Source organism: Terrapene carolina, unplaced genomic scaffold, assembly GCF_002925995.2.
Source record: "Terrapene carolina triunguis isolate 2854851 unplaced genomic scaffold, T_m_triunguis-2.0 Scaffold449, whole genome shotgun sequence".
NCBI lineage: Eukaryota > Metazoa > Chordata > Testudines > Emydidae > Terrapene > Terrapene triunguis.
In genome coordinates, this window is record NW_020664800.1 from 419,636 (window position 1) to 434,411 (window position 14,776).

General features: G+C 46.0%; 1 protein-coding gene across 1 annotated transcript in view; it reads left to right on the forward strand.

Annotated features, from left to right (window-relative positions):
• Nucleotides 1-4,096: 4,096 nt before the first annotated feature.
• Nucleotides 4,097-14,776, forward strand: part of TRAF2 (TNF receptor associated factor 2) — a 38,279-nt gene continuing 27,599 nt past the window's right edge. The window contains exons 1-3 of the mRNA XM_026658478.1: nucleotides 4,097-4,312; nucleotides 6,329-6,407; nucleotides 8,253-8,351. Coding sequence (XP_026514263.1) covers nucleotides 4,125-4,312; nucleotides 6,329-6,407; nucleotides 8,253-8,351 — 366 coding nt within the window. The 5' untranslated portion in view covers nucleotides 4,097-4,124. The remainder of the gene's footprint in view (nucleotides 4,313-6,328; nucleotides 6,408-8,252; nucleotides 8,352-14,776) is intronic.

The window sequence follows — 14,776 nt, forward strand, 5'->3', positions numbered from 1 at the left end:
AAGGGCGTTTTAAACTTAGTGGGTGAATGTCAGTCTAGTTCCCAGCAGATAGGAGGAGATGGTCTTGCAAAAACCTTTGTGGAAAACATTAACTGATACTTGGTTGACATTCTCATTAGAATGGTCATGGGTTAAATAGTGTCAGTGGTTAAACACAATGATCAGGATCCTGAACTACTGCTGTCCTGTGGATACCTGGGGGGATTCAGTCTTCAGAGTTTTCACATATGAAATTCACCTGAAAATTATAAAAGGAGGCAAACAGTTAAAAATAATCAGTTTCTGTATAGATTTTAGAGTCCATATTCTCACATTACTATTGTTCAACCACTGTAGGCACATGAATATGTTGGTGTAATAGGGCTACACTCTTATTGATGAGAGAAATTGGAGTGCCACAGACCTATATACTCTCTCCCTCACTTGTCAGCCCCACTAATTTTTTGCTTTCTATGCAGCTGTTGTATAACCTACATAAGGGAGGGATAGCTCAGTGGTTTGAGCATTGGCCTGCTAAACCCAGAACTGTGAGTTCAATCCTTGAGGGGGCCATTTGGGGATTTAGTTGGTGATTGGTCTTGTTTTGAGCAGGGGGTTGGACTAGATGACTTCCTGAGGTCCCTTCCAACCCTGATATTCTATGGTGCTTTGAACAGAAATAACATTTTTGTGAGTTACTCTGTCCATAAAGGGCACTACATTTATATTATAATTAAACAAACCTGAACACTAAAGTGTGTGTCTCTCAGAGTTTCAGTCCTTGTCTTCAGAGCTCTTCATGGGATTGACCCAAAGTACCTGAGGGATCACCTTGCTCTCTGAGACTATGGCCTTCCATTCTAGCTAGATTCCACTGAAAGAATGGAAGTGGTTAATGATGCAACTGTCAACCAGCAGAGTGAGACTCAAGTGTAAGACTCAGTTTTCTTGGTAATTGGCCCATGCTTGTGGGAACTTGCTCTTCGAAAAGTTAGAATTAATGCATCTTTCTCAATCTTCTGATCAGAATGTAAAAACTGCTTTGCTGATCTAGTCTTTCCATGATGATAACTGAGTGGGGTGTGGAAGAAAGATATGGCTACTGTAGTGATGAGCACAGTACAAATGTTTAGGTAGGCATAACATGAATAAAGGATAAAATGTACAGGTCCATTTATTTGTAGTTACAGTGCCCCACAGGTGCCTCTGTGCTTATTTAAATTGAACACATGAGAACGCGTTCACCCGCTAGCTCTTTAAGCTTGCCTTGTGATCTTTTGATGACCACTGGCAATGAGATCCTTGGATTCAGATCTCAGCTGATATGTAAAGTGCAGCATGGTATGCTCTAGCACAGGGGTCGGCAACCTTTCAGGAGTGGTGTGCCGAGTCCTCCTTTATTCACTCTAATGTAAGGTTTCGTGTGCCAGTAATACATTTTAACGTTTTTAGAAGGTCTCTTTCTATAAGTCTATAATATATAACGAACCTATTGTTGTATGTAAAGTAAATACGGTTTATAAAATGTTTAAGAAGCTTCATTTAAAATTAAATTAAAATGCAGAGCCCCTGGACTGGTGGCCAGGACCCAGGCAGTGTGAGTGCCACTGAAAATCAGCTCGCGTGCCACCTGCGGCACTCATGCCATAGGTTGCCTACCCCTGCTCTAGCATCTCTCTAGGTCAGGGATGGGTAACTTTAAGGTAGTAGAAGGTCACAAAATCCACTAAAATCCTTTGGCTAGCAGGGGTGTGTGATGTGGCAGAAAATAGGGTCCTGCCCTGAGTGGTTGCGGGGAGGGGGGAATCTGGTCCTGGTGCAGGGCTGGAGAAAGAGCCAGTCCTGTGCTCACCTCACAGCAACAGCTCCTATCCCATGGAGTTGGGTCCGGTTCCCTGTGCTGGCTTGTTGGCTCTTGCTACAGCATCATGTGATGCTCGCATTTGTGCGCAGGCAGGACCTGGCCCATGCAAAGCCCTGTGCCTTTCCTGATCCTTACAATGATCTAGCAGGCCAGATTTGTCTCTTGGGCCACCAGTTGCCTATCCCTCCTCCAGGTCACTGGTAGAGCTGCACAGGAAATGGCTGTCAATGAACGGTTTTGAGAATTGAAAAGTTTTTCTTTTCTGCATTGGGACAAATCCAAAACCTTTTGAAATGTTTCATGGAGAGTCAGAGAGAACTCACCCCAGAGCAGCCTGGTGGTTATGGCATTCTCTTGGGATGTGGGAGACCCAAGGTTCAAGTCTCTGCTCTACCTAATTTGGAGCAGGGATGTGACTCTAACCATCAAGCTATTCTGGTTCGGTAGCTTCTGTCTGCCCACAAAGTGGGAGGATGTCTGATTGGAACAAGGGCAGGGTTTGGGCTAGTGAGAGGCAATATCCAGCAATCTCCCCCTTATTCCCTGTGGAGGAGTTATGCTTCCTGGCATTGCTGGTTGTAACTCCATGCCTTCCCCAAGGCACCACTGCCTCATATCTTCTCCATGGTCCAGCTACACTTAATTGCTTTTGTGCCATTGGACGTTTGTGGAGGGAGAGATCCTGCAAGATGCCCTAAACTTTTCTAGAACTGTTAATTTAGCTTTCAGGGAGGCATTTTTACTGTCTTGATAGATGGTCAGTAGCCAAAATTTATACCAAGTTACTTCTCTTAATAAATATAGACTACATTAAAAACATCTGGTTAAAGTCAGTCATCAGGCAACACACTGACATTAAGACCTGGTCTATGTTTACAAGTTAGATCGACTTAGCTATGTTGTTCAGGGCTGAAAAAGTTTACACCCTGAGGGCTGTATTAGGTTGACCTAGTCCTCAGTATAGACACGACTGTGTTGCCAGAAGAATTCTTCTATCAGTCTAGCTACCACCTCTCATTAACTACATCAGTTCAAAAACCCCTTCCGTCGGTGTAGGAAGCATCTACGCTACACCACTACAGCGCTATACCTGTGTCGGTGTAGTGGCTGTAGTGTAAATATGGCCTCAGAATACATCAGATTTAAATGGTAAATGCTTGGAACTCAGTCTAACCTTGCCTTACGGCTTGTTTGACTGTTTTGATACAAAGATAACATACATGGAGTTAATGCACCTTCCGGTCTAGTCTGTACATGGCAGCATTGGGAGGGAGGTTTTCTGAATGGCGCACACAGTAAAAATAAATCATCATACTGCCTTTTATTCCCAGTATATTACTCCTTTCGTTAGATTATACCATTTTTGCCTCTTCATTTTACAGACCTTCAAAGAAACCTGGAACCCTCAGACACCTGATTACATTTGTAAATCTTGGCTCTTGGCTGTTCAAACAGGTTCTCTCTGTGACACAAGTGAGCCACTGGCCTTATATAGAATCACAGTGAATTTTGACAACTGACCAAAATGGAAGTATGTGACGCTGGATCATGTTTGTGTCACTTGATGTGTAGGAAGTTTTCAGTAGGCTGTTTGTTTATTCTCTTGATCAGTTTGACATTAGGCAAGTTTTCTCCTCTTGGGTCTCTCTTGTTTTGGACTGGATACAGCAATTTGTCCAAAGTTTATTTTTCCATAATTAAGGTGGGTGGGGGAACTATGCAAGAATACCCCACCCCATTTCCTTGTTTCAGATTTAACTTGAGAGCCCCTGCCCCTGGCAAGTGCCAGAACAAGGAGTAATGGTCTCAAGTTGCAGTGGAGGAGGTTTAGGTTGGATATTAGGAAACACTATTTCACTAGGAGGGTGGTGAAGCACTGGAATGGGTTACCTAGGGAGGTGGTGGAATCTCCTTCCTTAGAGGTTTTTAAGGTCAGGCTTGACAAAGCCCTGGCTGGGATGATTTAGTTGGGAATTGGTCCTGCTTTGAGCAGGGGGTTGGACTAGATGACCTCCTGAGGTCCCTTCCAACCCTGATATTCTATGATTCTATTCTATGATTTAAGACAAAATCTGCCCAGGTGGCTGTTTCGATGTGTATAATACACTGCAAACCTGTGTTTAGGAATAACAAACTTAGCTATAGCGGTGGCTTCCAGGTGATGAATGCAGCTAAGGTAGTGAAAGGTGAACCTTGTCCAGCTGAGAACAAGATAATCAAATGGGACAAAACATTTTTCTTTTTTCAGGCTCTTGAGGCACATCTGGGGTTTTTGGTTCACATGGCAGCAGCAAACTCGACTCCACCTGGTTCTTTGGATTTAAACCAGCCTGGATTTTCAAAGGAGATACTGGGGACTAAATTGGAGGGCAAATACCTCTGCTCTGAGTGCAAGAATATTCTGAGGAGGCCATTTCAAGCTCAGTGTGGACACCGCTATTGTTCTTACTGCCTGAAGAAACTTATAAGGTAATTTATCCCTCTCCGATCTGAAACAAAATGATTAGAAGCAAAGGAAAGCAAAAAAGGAAATACAGCCTTATTTTCAGTGGGTTGTGAGCGAGGGCCACATTTTATGTCTGTCTCTTAATTTCAGCACCTGGTTCTCTTAGAGCAGTGGTCTCAAACCTTTTTACGCACAAGATCACTTTTTGAATTTAAGATCAACCCAGGATCTACCCCGCCCCGCTCACACCATTCCCCCTCGCCCTGTCGCTCGCTTTCCCCCACCCTCACTCTCTTTCACTGGGCTGGGGCAGGGGGTTGAGGTGCGGGAGGGGGTGTAGGCTCTGGGAGGGAGTTTGGGTGCAGGGGACATATGGTCAAACTGCACCTAATCTCAGTGTCATTTGTGGTTTATAGATCCAAAATCCTTCAGGGATTGTCACAAATCAGTGTAACATTCTCAACTGTGGGGTGTGCATTGGCTGAGCCTCAGGCAGGAGATTGGGGTGCAAACTCCGGGAGGGAGTTTAGGTGCAGGAAGGGGCTCCAGGCTGGGGCAGGGGGTTGGAGTGCAGGAGGGAGTGAAGGCTCTGGGGGGGGAGTTTGGTGAAGGATGGAGCTCCAGGCTGGCGCAGAGTGTTGGGGTGCAGGAGAGGGTGAGGGGTGTGGGCTCTGGGAGGGAGTTTGGTTCAGGAGAGGGCTCCAGGCTGGGGCAGGGGGTTGGGGTGTGGGAGGGGGTGCAAAGGTGTAGGCTCCTGCCAGAAGGCGCTTACCAAAGGTGGCTCCTGGCCAGCGGCACAGCAGGGCTAAGGCAGGCTGCCTGCCTGCCGTGGCCCCATGCTGCTCCCGGAAGCGGCTGGCTGCTGGCACGTCTCTGCGGCCCTGGTTCCTGGCCAATGGGAGTTGCAGGGGCACTGCTGGGGGTGGGAGCAGCGCACGGAGCTGCCTACCCCCCCACAGGGGCCACAGGGATGTGCTAGCAGCCAGCCGCTTCCGGGAGCGGCATGGGGCCAGGGCAGGCAGGCAGCCTGCCTGAGCCCTGCTGCGCCGCCTGACTTTTAGTGACCTTGAGATCGCAATCAACTGGCAGAGGCTCCAGGATCGACCAGCTGATCATGATCGATGGGTTGGTGACCTCTCCCCTAGAGAGTATGTCTACACAGCATTTTGCCATTCTCGGGAAGGAGCCTCCCAGCCTGGGTCAACCAAGTTGGGCTAGCAAGGCTTGCACTAGTGCTCTAAAAATAGTGTGTAGACAGCTCTTTTAAGTTGCAGCTCAGGCTGGAGCTTGGGCTCTGAAGCTGCTCTCTCCAGGCTTCAGAGCTTGAGCTTCAGTCCCAGCCGTAACTTCAAAGCACTGTCTACACAGCTCTTTTTAGAGCGCTAGCAGAAGCCCTGCTAACCCAAGTCTGTTGATCGAGCTGGAAGGCTCCTTCCCGTGGGCTCCAAAATGCTATGTAGACATACCCAGAGTTTCCTGAGTTTGTGTTCTTCAGGTGGTATGGTCAAGCCGAAACCCAGGAGATTATTGGGTGTAACAAAGACCAGGTGGTCCATCTAGGTTGGTCCACTCTTTTTAAGTACTGTTGTAAGTGACTATCGGGGTCATATAAAGAATTTGTTCCTTGGAGGTCCCTGCTTGGCAATAATGCCACATGTGCGAAATGTAAAAATACATTTTATGCTTGCAAAAGAAGTTTCAATTGACCTTTTTAACTTCTCTGTCTTTACTTTTAAGGGCTTGGGGGAAAGTTAAATATAAGAACAGCTAATCATGAGAGGAAGAAAACGAGAATAAAGATCAGTACAAGGAAGAAACTAAAATAGAGCAGAAATGTATATCCATTAAAAGGATCAATCAATTAATGCAAAATGTTTGTTAGTAAAGGGTTCCATTTGCTGTTTTAAAAATATGCTTGTGTAAATAAACCACCTTTGGCTCTGAAGGATCTCTTGAGAAGCCTCTATTGTCACTGAATCACAAATTCAGCATGAATCTTTTTACTTTGTGGCTGATTTTTTTTTCCCCACCCCCATTAGCTCTGGGCCTCAGAAGTGTGCAGCCTGTATTCAGGAAGGAATATATGAAGAAGGAGTTTCTATTTTAGAAACAAATTCGGTAAGTAAGACCTCTTCAATGTTTTCTACTTTGGAGTAATTCATAAACATTTCCTGTTTTTGTTTAGAGTGAGAGGTCAGAGACTGGTACCTCAGAATGATGGAATCCATTATCTAACAGGTGTGAATTCAGTATCCTGAGTGTAATGATTAGTGCTGCAATTGATTCCCCAACTTCTAAAATTCAGGACACCTTACAACACAGTTTACTTGTTTAAACTCTGCAATAAAGATTTGTCATTGATGCTGTCACACAGTCTGGAGTGGCTCACAACCATGAGTGCCTACCTTGGGGCAAAGTACCAAAAACAGGGTACTTACCTCATACTGGTGGTATGTTCTATAATTAGATTTCACCAACCTAGTAACAAATGTGAACTCCACTAACAGTCTTACTATGGAGTCATACACAGTCCCCTTGGGCTCTCCAGTCTATCTTGCCACCCAGGCAAGCTGGACTTAGTGATAAATGGTCACTTACTTCAGAAATCACAAAATACTCAGGTTGCGACCAGTCACTTACCACAGATCAATTTGTATCTTAGATCTCACACCAAAGACAACTCCTGTAGCCAATCCTGTACTAAACTAACTACAGGTTTATTAATTAGGAAAAAGAAATAAGAGTTATTTACAGGTTAAAGCAAGCAAGCATATACACACAAATGAGTTACCATCTATGGTACCTAAAGGTGACAGAGATGTAATCTGTCAATTCACAATGTCATTCAGGAGAGGCCAAGGGGTAACCCCTGGGGATGTCTGCCTAAGGCTATGTACATACTACAGCTTAGATCAGTATACGTTCTGGTGAATAAGCCACCCCCCCTGAGCAACATAAGTTACAACCTAAGCGCTGGTGTGGACAGCGCTATGCAGGCGGGAGAGCTTCTCCCACCGACACAGCTACTGCCGCTTGCAGAGGCTGGAGTAATTAAGTTGACGGGAGAGTTCTCCCGTCGGCTTAGAGCATCTGCATTAGCAGCGGCACAGCTGCACCAATGTAAGCTCGGTGGTGTAGCCATCGCCTTAGATTGGTGCGAGAGTTCAAACAGCAAAGAAATGAATTGTGACCCTCTTTTACCTTTTACATTTAAGGCCTGTCTACATTGCCACTTATGTCAGCAAAACTTATGTCGCTCAGGGGTGTGAAAAAAACACCCTCCTGAGTGACATAAGTTTCATTGGCATCTGTGTCCCCGGGAGAGCTTCTCCCGCGGACATAACTGCTGCCATTGGTGGAGGTGGTTTTATCATGTCGACGGGAGAGCTCTCGCCATTGGTACAGCTGTGCCGCTGTAAGCTCGCTAGTGTAGACACGGCCTTGAGACAAGCTCCCTTGTGATAGGGTTGTTTACCAATCCTGTGCATTGTGATGTTCCTTAATGGCCCGTGTCCTCTTGATAGGCCTTTTTAATGGGTGGGGGGCATGATTCCTGTGTCTGGATTCCCAAGTTCAGAGCAAACATTTTCAAAATTTTGAAGCAAAACTTAATGTATTTCCTTGTAGCCTGGAATACAGACATTACATGTGAGATTAATACATGCCGCAATTTACAAGCATTTCATAGAGGCTAATCACTAAATACATTCTTATTATACTAATACCTGTTTTGAACAACACTAACATACAGGTGAGCTGGTTTGGTTTCCAGCTATGCGTTCTTAGCTAATTCCTATGGCCTTGTCTGGAGCTGGTTTACCAGAGTCACAGATGCATCTCTAAGGGTATTGTGGGACAACAAGTTTGGGAAGACTGTTTCTTAGCAGTGGCGTGTGAAGAATCTGGAGACTAGATCAAAGCTGCAATCCCAGAGTAACTTGTCTTTGCTTTTTCCCATTTGAGGCTTTCCCAGATAATGCAGCTCGTCGGGAGGTGGAAAGTCTGCCGGCTGTCTGTATTAACGATGGCTGCCCATGGACAGGGACTATTAAAGAATATGAGGTAAAGACTAGAGTCTCTCCATGTATCTCTTCATTGTGCTTTCTCCTTCCTTTTGCATGTGAGTGGTGATGGGCAAGGCACTGGGAATTAAATGAGTTCCTGCTGGCATTAGCCTTCAGCATCTGAGCTTTCAGCTGCACTAACTCAATCCTAGATAAGCTCTGGCCTCCTGGAACTTTCAGAGCTTTCCAGTCTAACCTAGGTGGTTGTGTATCCTAATGAGGGTATAGACTGACTGGAGAAGTTTTCAAATACTTTGTATGATCCCTCAAACCAACCACTTTTTCCTTCTATGACCTCCAAGACACCATATCCCAGAATCCTTCTTGCTGCATCAACCCCAAATAACTCCTCAAAGAACTATAATCATAGAAATATCGGGCTAGAAGGGATCTCCAGTGGCCATCTAGTTGAGCCACCTGTGCTGAGGCTGGCCCAAGTAAACCTAGACAATCCCTGCCAGGTGTTTGTCCCAGCTGTTCTTTAAAACCTTCAATGATAGGGATTCCACAATCTCCCTTGGAAGTTTATTCCCAGAGTTTAACGCTCCTTAGAGTTAGCAAGTTTTTCCTAATATCTAATCTAAATCTCCCTTGCTTCAAACCATGCTGATTCCTTCTAGTCCTACCCTTGGTGGACACGGAGAACAATGGATCACTGTCCTCTTTATAACAGACCTTAACATATTTGGAAATTATCAGGTCCCCCCTCGGTCTCCATTTCTCAAGACTAAATATACCCAGGTTTTTTAACCTTTCCTCAGAGGGCAGGTTTTCTAAACTGTTTATCATTTGTGTTGCTGTCTGGATTCTCTCTAATTTGTCTCTGCAATATATTATGGCCAAAATAAGCATTTACCTTCAGGCCTGAATAAATGGATTTGTTTTGGGGATGTTGGAGTGGATATAGTTCTTGTCCTGCCCACTGCTCTTTTGCGTTCAGGGCCTATAGTAATTGAGAAGGTGAGGCCATCCCCCAACACACAGGAGGCCTGGTCAAGAGGTCCACAGAGTCATGGATTCAGTGGATGTGCCCCCAAATAGCCTCTTCCATCAGCTTGCTGGACAAAATGGCCTCTGCACTCCCTCTTTCCCTTAGCATCAGAACCTCACCAGTTCTGTGTTCAACGCCATTTGCAGTTTTTATGGCCCAGTGAATGGGACCATTAGCACACATACATACATGTGGTACCGATCTCATTGGAAAGATACATTCCCATTGAAAATTTCATGAATGGCACATTTCCCAGCACTCGGCAGTGAATAGAGTCTACTGCAGTAATTTGCATTGTAAGGATTTATTTGCAGTCAGATGAGTTAGAAACACTTAATATATATATATATATATATATATATATATATATATATATATATAAAAGAAAACTTGGTCTGCTGGGAAATTTTTACAACCCTCTGGAAACACTGGAATCATAGCCCAGACCGTGGGAATCACTGAGTGAAGGGATTGAGATAAGAGTAGTTGGTGACTCCTGAGGAGTTGGGGTGAGGAAGTGATGTTTTATTCCTGACAAAGCATTTAAGATCAATCTGTGTAGTGTGACATCTTGATTCTATTAGCAATGCCATTATGAGGAGGCAGGAATGTTTACTTCTGATTTTGTCTCAGTCCTCTGGTTCGCCTTTTGAGGCCACCAGTAGAGAACTTTATCTGCACTTTGGGCTCTAATTGGCCAATACTTTAATACTTCTAGGCTTGGATTTCAGCCTAGAAATTTAGTGGAAGTTGGGTGCTGAGCTCCCTTAGACTGCTTTGAAAATCTCACCCCTAGATCCGTGAGTGTCATGGTGTATTTATGCAATTGACCGAAATAAATGTTAAATTCAAGATCTAACCCTAGTGCTTGTTGGTAGCGTTTCTAATTTATAGGGAGGAGATTAGAGATGGCAGCTTCAGGATACCAGTGTGTTTACTGAGGATTCAGATTAGCATTGTTGATGCCTGTAGATTGCTGGGTTCCGAGTTCAGTTCTGTGCTGTATGACTGGCAGCTGGTAGCATGAAGTTTTGTGCCCCAATTTAACATGTGGGGCCAAATTCAACTGTGGCATAAGTGAGCCCAGCTCATTTAAGGCAAATGGAGCTATGCCTGGCAGCAAGGTCTTCAGCCCTCTCACTTTAAACAGCTACTGACTAGTTTGGAAATATGTTTGAGAGACTGAGCACTTTAATTCCATTGGATTTCCAACGAAGGGCATGAGGGCAGTTCCTGCAGGGCCAAAGAAGTGTCCTCTGTAGCCATATGTCCGTGTGATCTTGTAAGATTTCACAAGTTAGACAGGGTTGGACTTGGTCAGTACTTGGACGAGAGACCTCCAAGGAAAAGGTGCCACATGCCATGTTGTTGGTGATTCATGAGATAGCATTTTTCCTCGCCAGATACTCCTTATCCTAGCATGATAAGGAGTATTTGCTGTTGGAAGTAACTTCTTTTGGATAAGACATTAAATTGAAGAGCTGACCTCTGGTAGCCATTTAAAAATCGTATAGCATTCTTGGAAGATTAGGGGTGTTAGCCTAGGTATCCTGGTTAAATTCCAATTTGGGTAATTACATTCTACCTTCTTAATTCCTTCTTGCATGTGAAGAGGAATACAGAATCCTCCTGTCCCAAACTATTCTGTAGTATTGCTGTGGACTATAGATAACTACCCAACTTCACCCCAGAGGTGTCTGCGCTCCAGTAGTGAGAGAAGCTATTCCTGGGGAAGGAGGAGGGAGAGCGCTTTGGGATCCTTCTGAATGGAATGTGCTGTATGCATGTGAGCTATTAGTTGACAAGCACTAGCCTTCTCCTTTACTCTGCTCTTAACAATCAGAAAACATTGAAGATTATTTTGCTAAAATAAAGTCAAGTCCATCTGAGGCAGTCCAGTGGAAGCATCTTGGGCTGCTGCCGGGCAGCTCTGAGCCCGGAACTCTGTTCCGAGGGACAAGCGATACTCCGGAGGGAACTCTGTTCTGAGGGACAAGCGATACTCTTGAGGGAACTCTGCTCCGAGGGACAAGCGATACTCCGGAGGGAACTCTGTTCCGAGGGACAAGCGATACTCCGGAGGGAACTCTGTTCCGAGGGACAAGCGATACTCCGGAGGGAACTCTGTTCCGAGGGACAAGCGATACTCTTGAGGGAACTCTGCTCCGAGGGACAAGCAATACTCCGGAGGGAACTCTGCACCAAAACATTAAATTATCTGCCAAAAAAATAAAATTTTTGTGCACAATATTTTAAAATTCTTCAACATTCTGAAAATTTTATTTGTCAGTACATAAATGTGGAGGCTCCAGCATGGCAGTGCGGAGCACAGGTCACTGGCTGCATGCAGGGTGCTCTCCCACCTCCAGCACTCTGCTCTCCCTCCCCCTGGACAGGAACTCAGCAGTGAGGCTGCACCCGACCCTGGCACAGCACAAGGGCCAAGCCTGCCTCAGAAACAACCTGGGCTCTGCACCGGGCACACCAGGTGTTGGTGGGCAGGCAGGCTCAGCCTAGCAGGAGCCAAGTGTAGAGGGGCTTAGTGTGGGGGAGCCAGGTGTGGGGAAGAGGGTTCTGTGTGGGGCAGTCTGGGTGTTGGCGGCTCAGTGCGGGATCTGAATGCACAGGGGCTTGTTGAGGGGTACCAGGCGCAGGGGCAATGGGACTCTGCAGGGGGGTCCAGGTGCAAGGGAGGAGGGGCTCGTCAGGGTGAGGGTCTGGGTATAGCTGGTTGGGGCTCAGTGGGGTGGTCCACATGCAGGGGCGGTGGGGCTCATTGGGGTGGGGGTTTGATGGGCCTGCTTAACAGGGGAACCCCAACTTCAGCTGCTGCCAAGGGGATGCCGCATGCCAGGCTCCTGCTTCCCCATCCTCTTCTCTTCCTATCACCCTGCCCCACCCCCTCCCCATCTCATCCCCCTTCGTTCCCCACTGCTTCTTTCCCACACCGCAGCCCCTTTTCCCTGCCCCACCACAGACACTCACTGTTGTACAGAAAACAGGATGTCTCCCAGCACACAGAAGGCGAGCACAACCGGCACTAGGAGTCAGGAGGTGGCAACCAGCTGCAAAGTCAGCTGAACCCAGTGCACCCTCTTTCAGCCAGGCAGCTCTGCGCTCGCAAAAACGGGGGCGGGGGAGCAGTGGCATGTGACTACATGTGCCTCCCCTCTGTTTGGGGGGCAATGCCTCCTCAAACTACACCCATGGGCATCCCCTGCCCCTCCCACCCCCACCTGGCTTCCCTTGGCTTCTCCATCACTTTCTGCAAGGAAGCAAAGAAATCCGCAGGTGGATATGTTTTCTGCCTGGCGCAGAATTCCCCCAGGAGTAAAGCAAGGATTGTGGGCATGGTAGTAGTGACTGTTGTGTCTGTAGGGAGCTGGACAGGGATTATGGCAGCTGTAGTAGTTGATGTATCTGATACCTCATATCTCTTCCCCATTGTGGCAAGGTGTTGGATTGAGTGTTACTGAGAGTGAAGGGAAGTGCCCAATAAATATGTCAAAGCTGGGTCTAACCAGCATACTACATACCTGTGTACGTTTCTGGCTAGGACAGATCAAGTCATTAGGTGAGCAAGGGTTGCAGAAGGGTGCTGTGGCGTGTCAGCTCTTCTGTTTAGCGTGCCTAAAGCCGTGCTGTGTCATCTGAAAGCAGCAATGTGTGTTGCTGCCTTCAGCAGCAGCAACACTCCCACCATGGAAAGCCCCTTGCTGTGCTATTTCAGACCGACCATGGAAAGTACCTAAAAGATAATTCACTGTTTATTCATTTTAAAAGCTTGCAGCCACTGGTATCAAGAGAAACTCATTTGGCAACCCTAGGAGACTGTCTCACTGGCATTTTAGTAATTTCACAGGGGTGGGAGAGGAAGAAGACCAGCTTCTGCAGCTGAAAATTTTCAGCCCTTCACCCTTAAAGTCCTTCCTCAGCTCTCCAAGTTTTGTTTTCTGTTTAAGCTACCAAAGGTCACGTCTCAAATGCAGCATATTTTTTAAAACTGCGTGTGTGGGCAAAGTTCATGCTGTCTCTTTCAACTCTTCCTATTGTGAAAAGTATTAAAATATTCAGCACTGTCACAAGAGATCTGAATTTTTAAATACAGTTTTCTTCTTACTGTGTTTTGAATAAGCTGGTAAATGCTTGGAACATGTGAACACTGTGCCTCAGAAGGGATTTTTTCTTTTGTGCATTAAAAGCTGTTTCCACATGAAAGCTTACTGATCAATATGTGTGTATATATAGAAAGTGTGCTATGGTAAAGAGTTTTTAAAAACAGGTGCTTTGCAGAAAGGAGAAAAAAATCACAGATGAGAGATGCAAAGACTGTGAAGTTAGGCAGTTGGAACATGAGAAATAACCAAGAAAATATATCTTTGTGACTTCCAGGTGCTCAGATATGATGGTGATGGGAGCCAAATATGTACCTAGAATAGGTACAGACAGACTCCTAAGGATCATCTAAGTCCCCAACTCTTCACACAGCAATAAAATGGCACTTTAAAAATACATGAAATGTCACTTCTCTCCCACCTTGCAGCAGAGTGATGAGGGAAGTGAATGTCCTTCAGCTACAGAGAGAGTCTCTTAATCATCAGCAGGATTTTAAAATAAGTTGACAGGGACATAAGGGCTTGCTTGAATTTAAGCTCCTGCTTGGGGAATACAGGGTCATTTGAAGGCTAGGGAGACCTGAATGCTGAGAGCAATATTTAAATAGACTAAATGAGAGGTTGGATTAGTCTGCTAGGTAGTTCTGTGGCTGGCTGGTCTGTTTTCAGATAAAATAGAGGCCAGGAGGGAGAAGCCAGTAAATTGGTCTAAAAGAGACTCAATCTTCCTTGTCAGTGGAGTTCAGCTAATAAGTATAGATGAGCTTTCGTCTGTTGGGATCATACCCTGTCCTGGTCCAGATTCAGATTGTTTTGTTGTTAACACCCTGGACTTCGCATTACTAACAGTTTTGTAGGCCTGGAGCCTTTTGCCAGAGCTCAGCTGAACCTGTGGAAGAGAATAAAAAATCCAGTTGAATATCTGTGTGGGTGGCGAAGACTCCCCCTCCAGAATTTAATTCAATCGGTAGAGGGGAAGATAACATCCCATCCCTACCCCACGGGGTTCAGGCTTCAGGATTACTTCTGAGATGATTTAGTTACTGAGATGATTTAGTTGGGGATTGGTCCTGCTTCGAGCAGAGGGTTGGACTAGATGACCTCCTGAGGTCCCTTTTGAAGTTTTGTGGCTGGACAGAGTGGTCTTGCTGCTAGAGATATTTCAGTGCTGTTGGTGGAGTCTTAGTTTAATTAGGGTTACCATATTTCAACACTGAAAAAAGAGGACACTCCACGGGGCCCCGGCCCCGCCCCAACTCCGCCCCTTCCCCGCCCCCATTCCAACCCCTTCCCCAAAGTCCCTGCCCCAACTCCGCC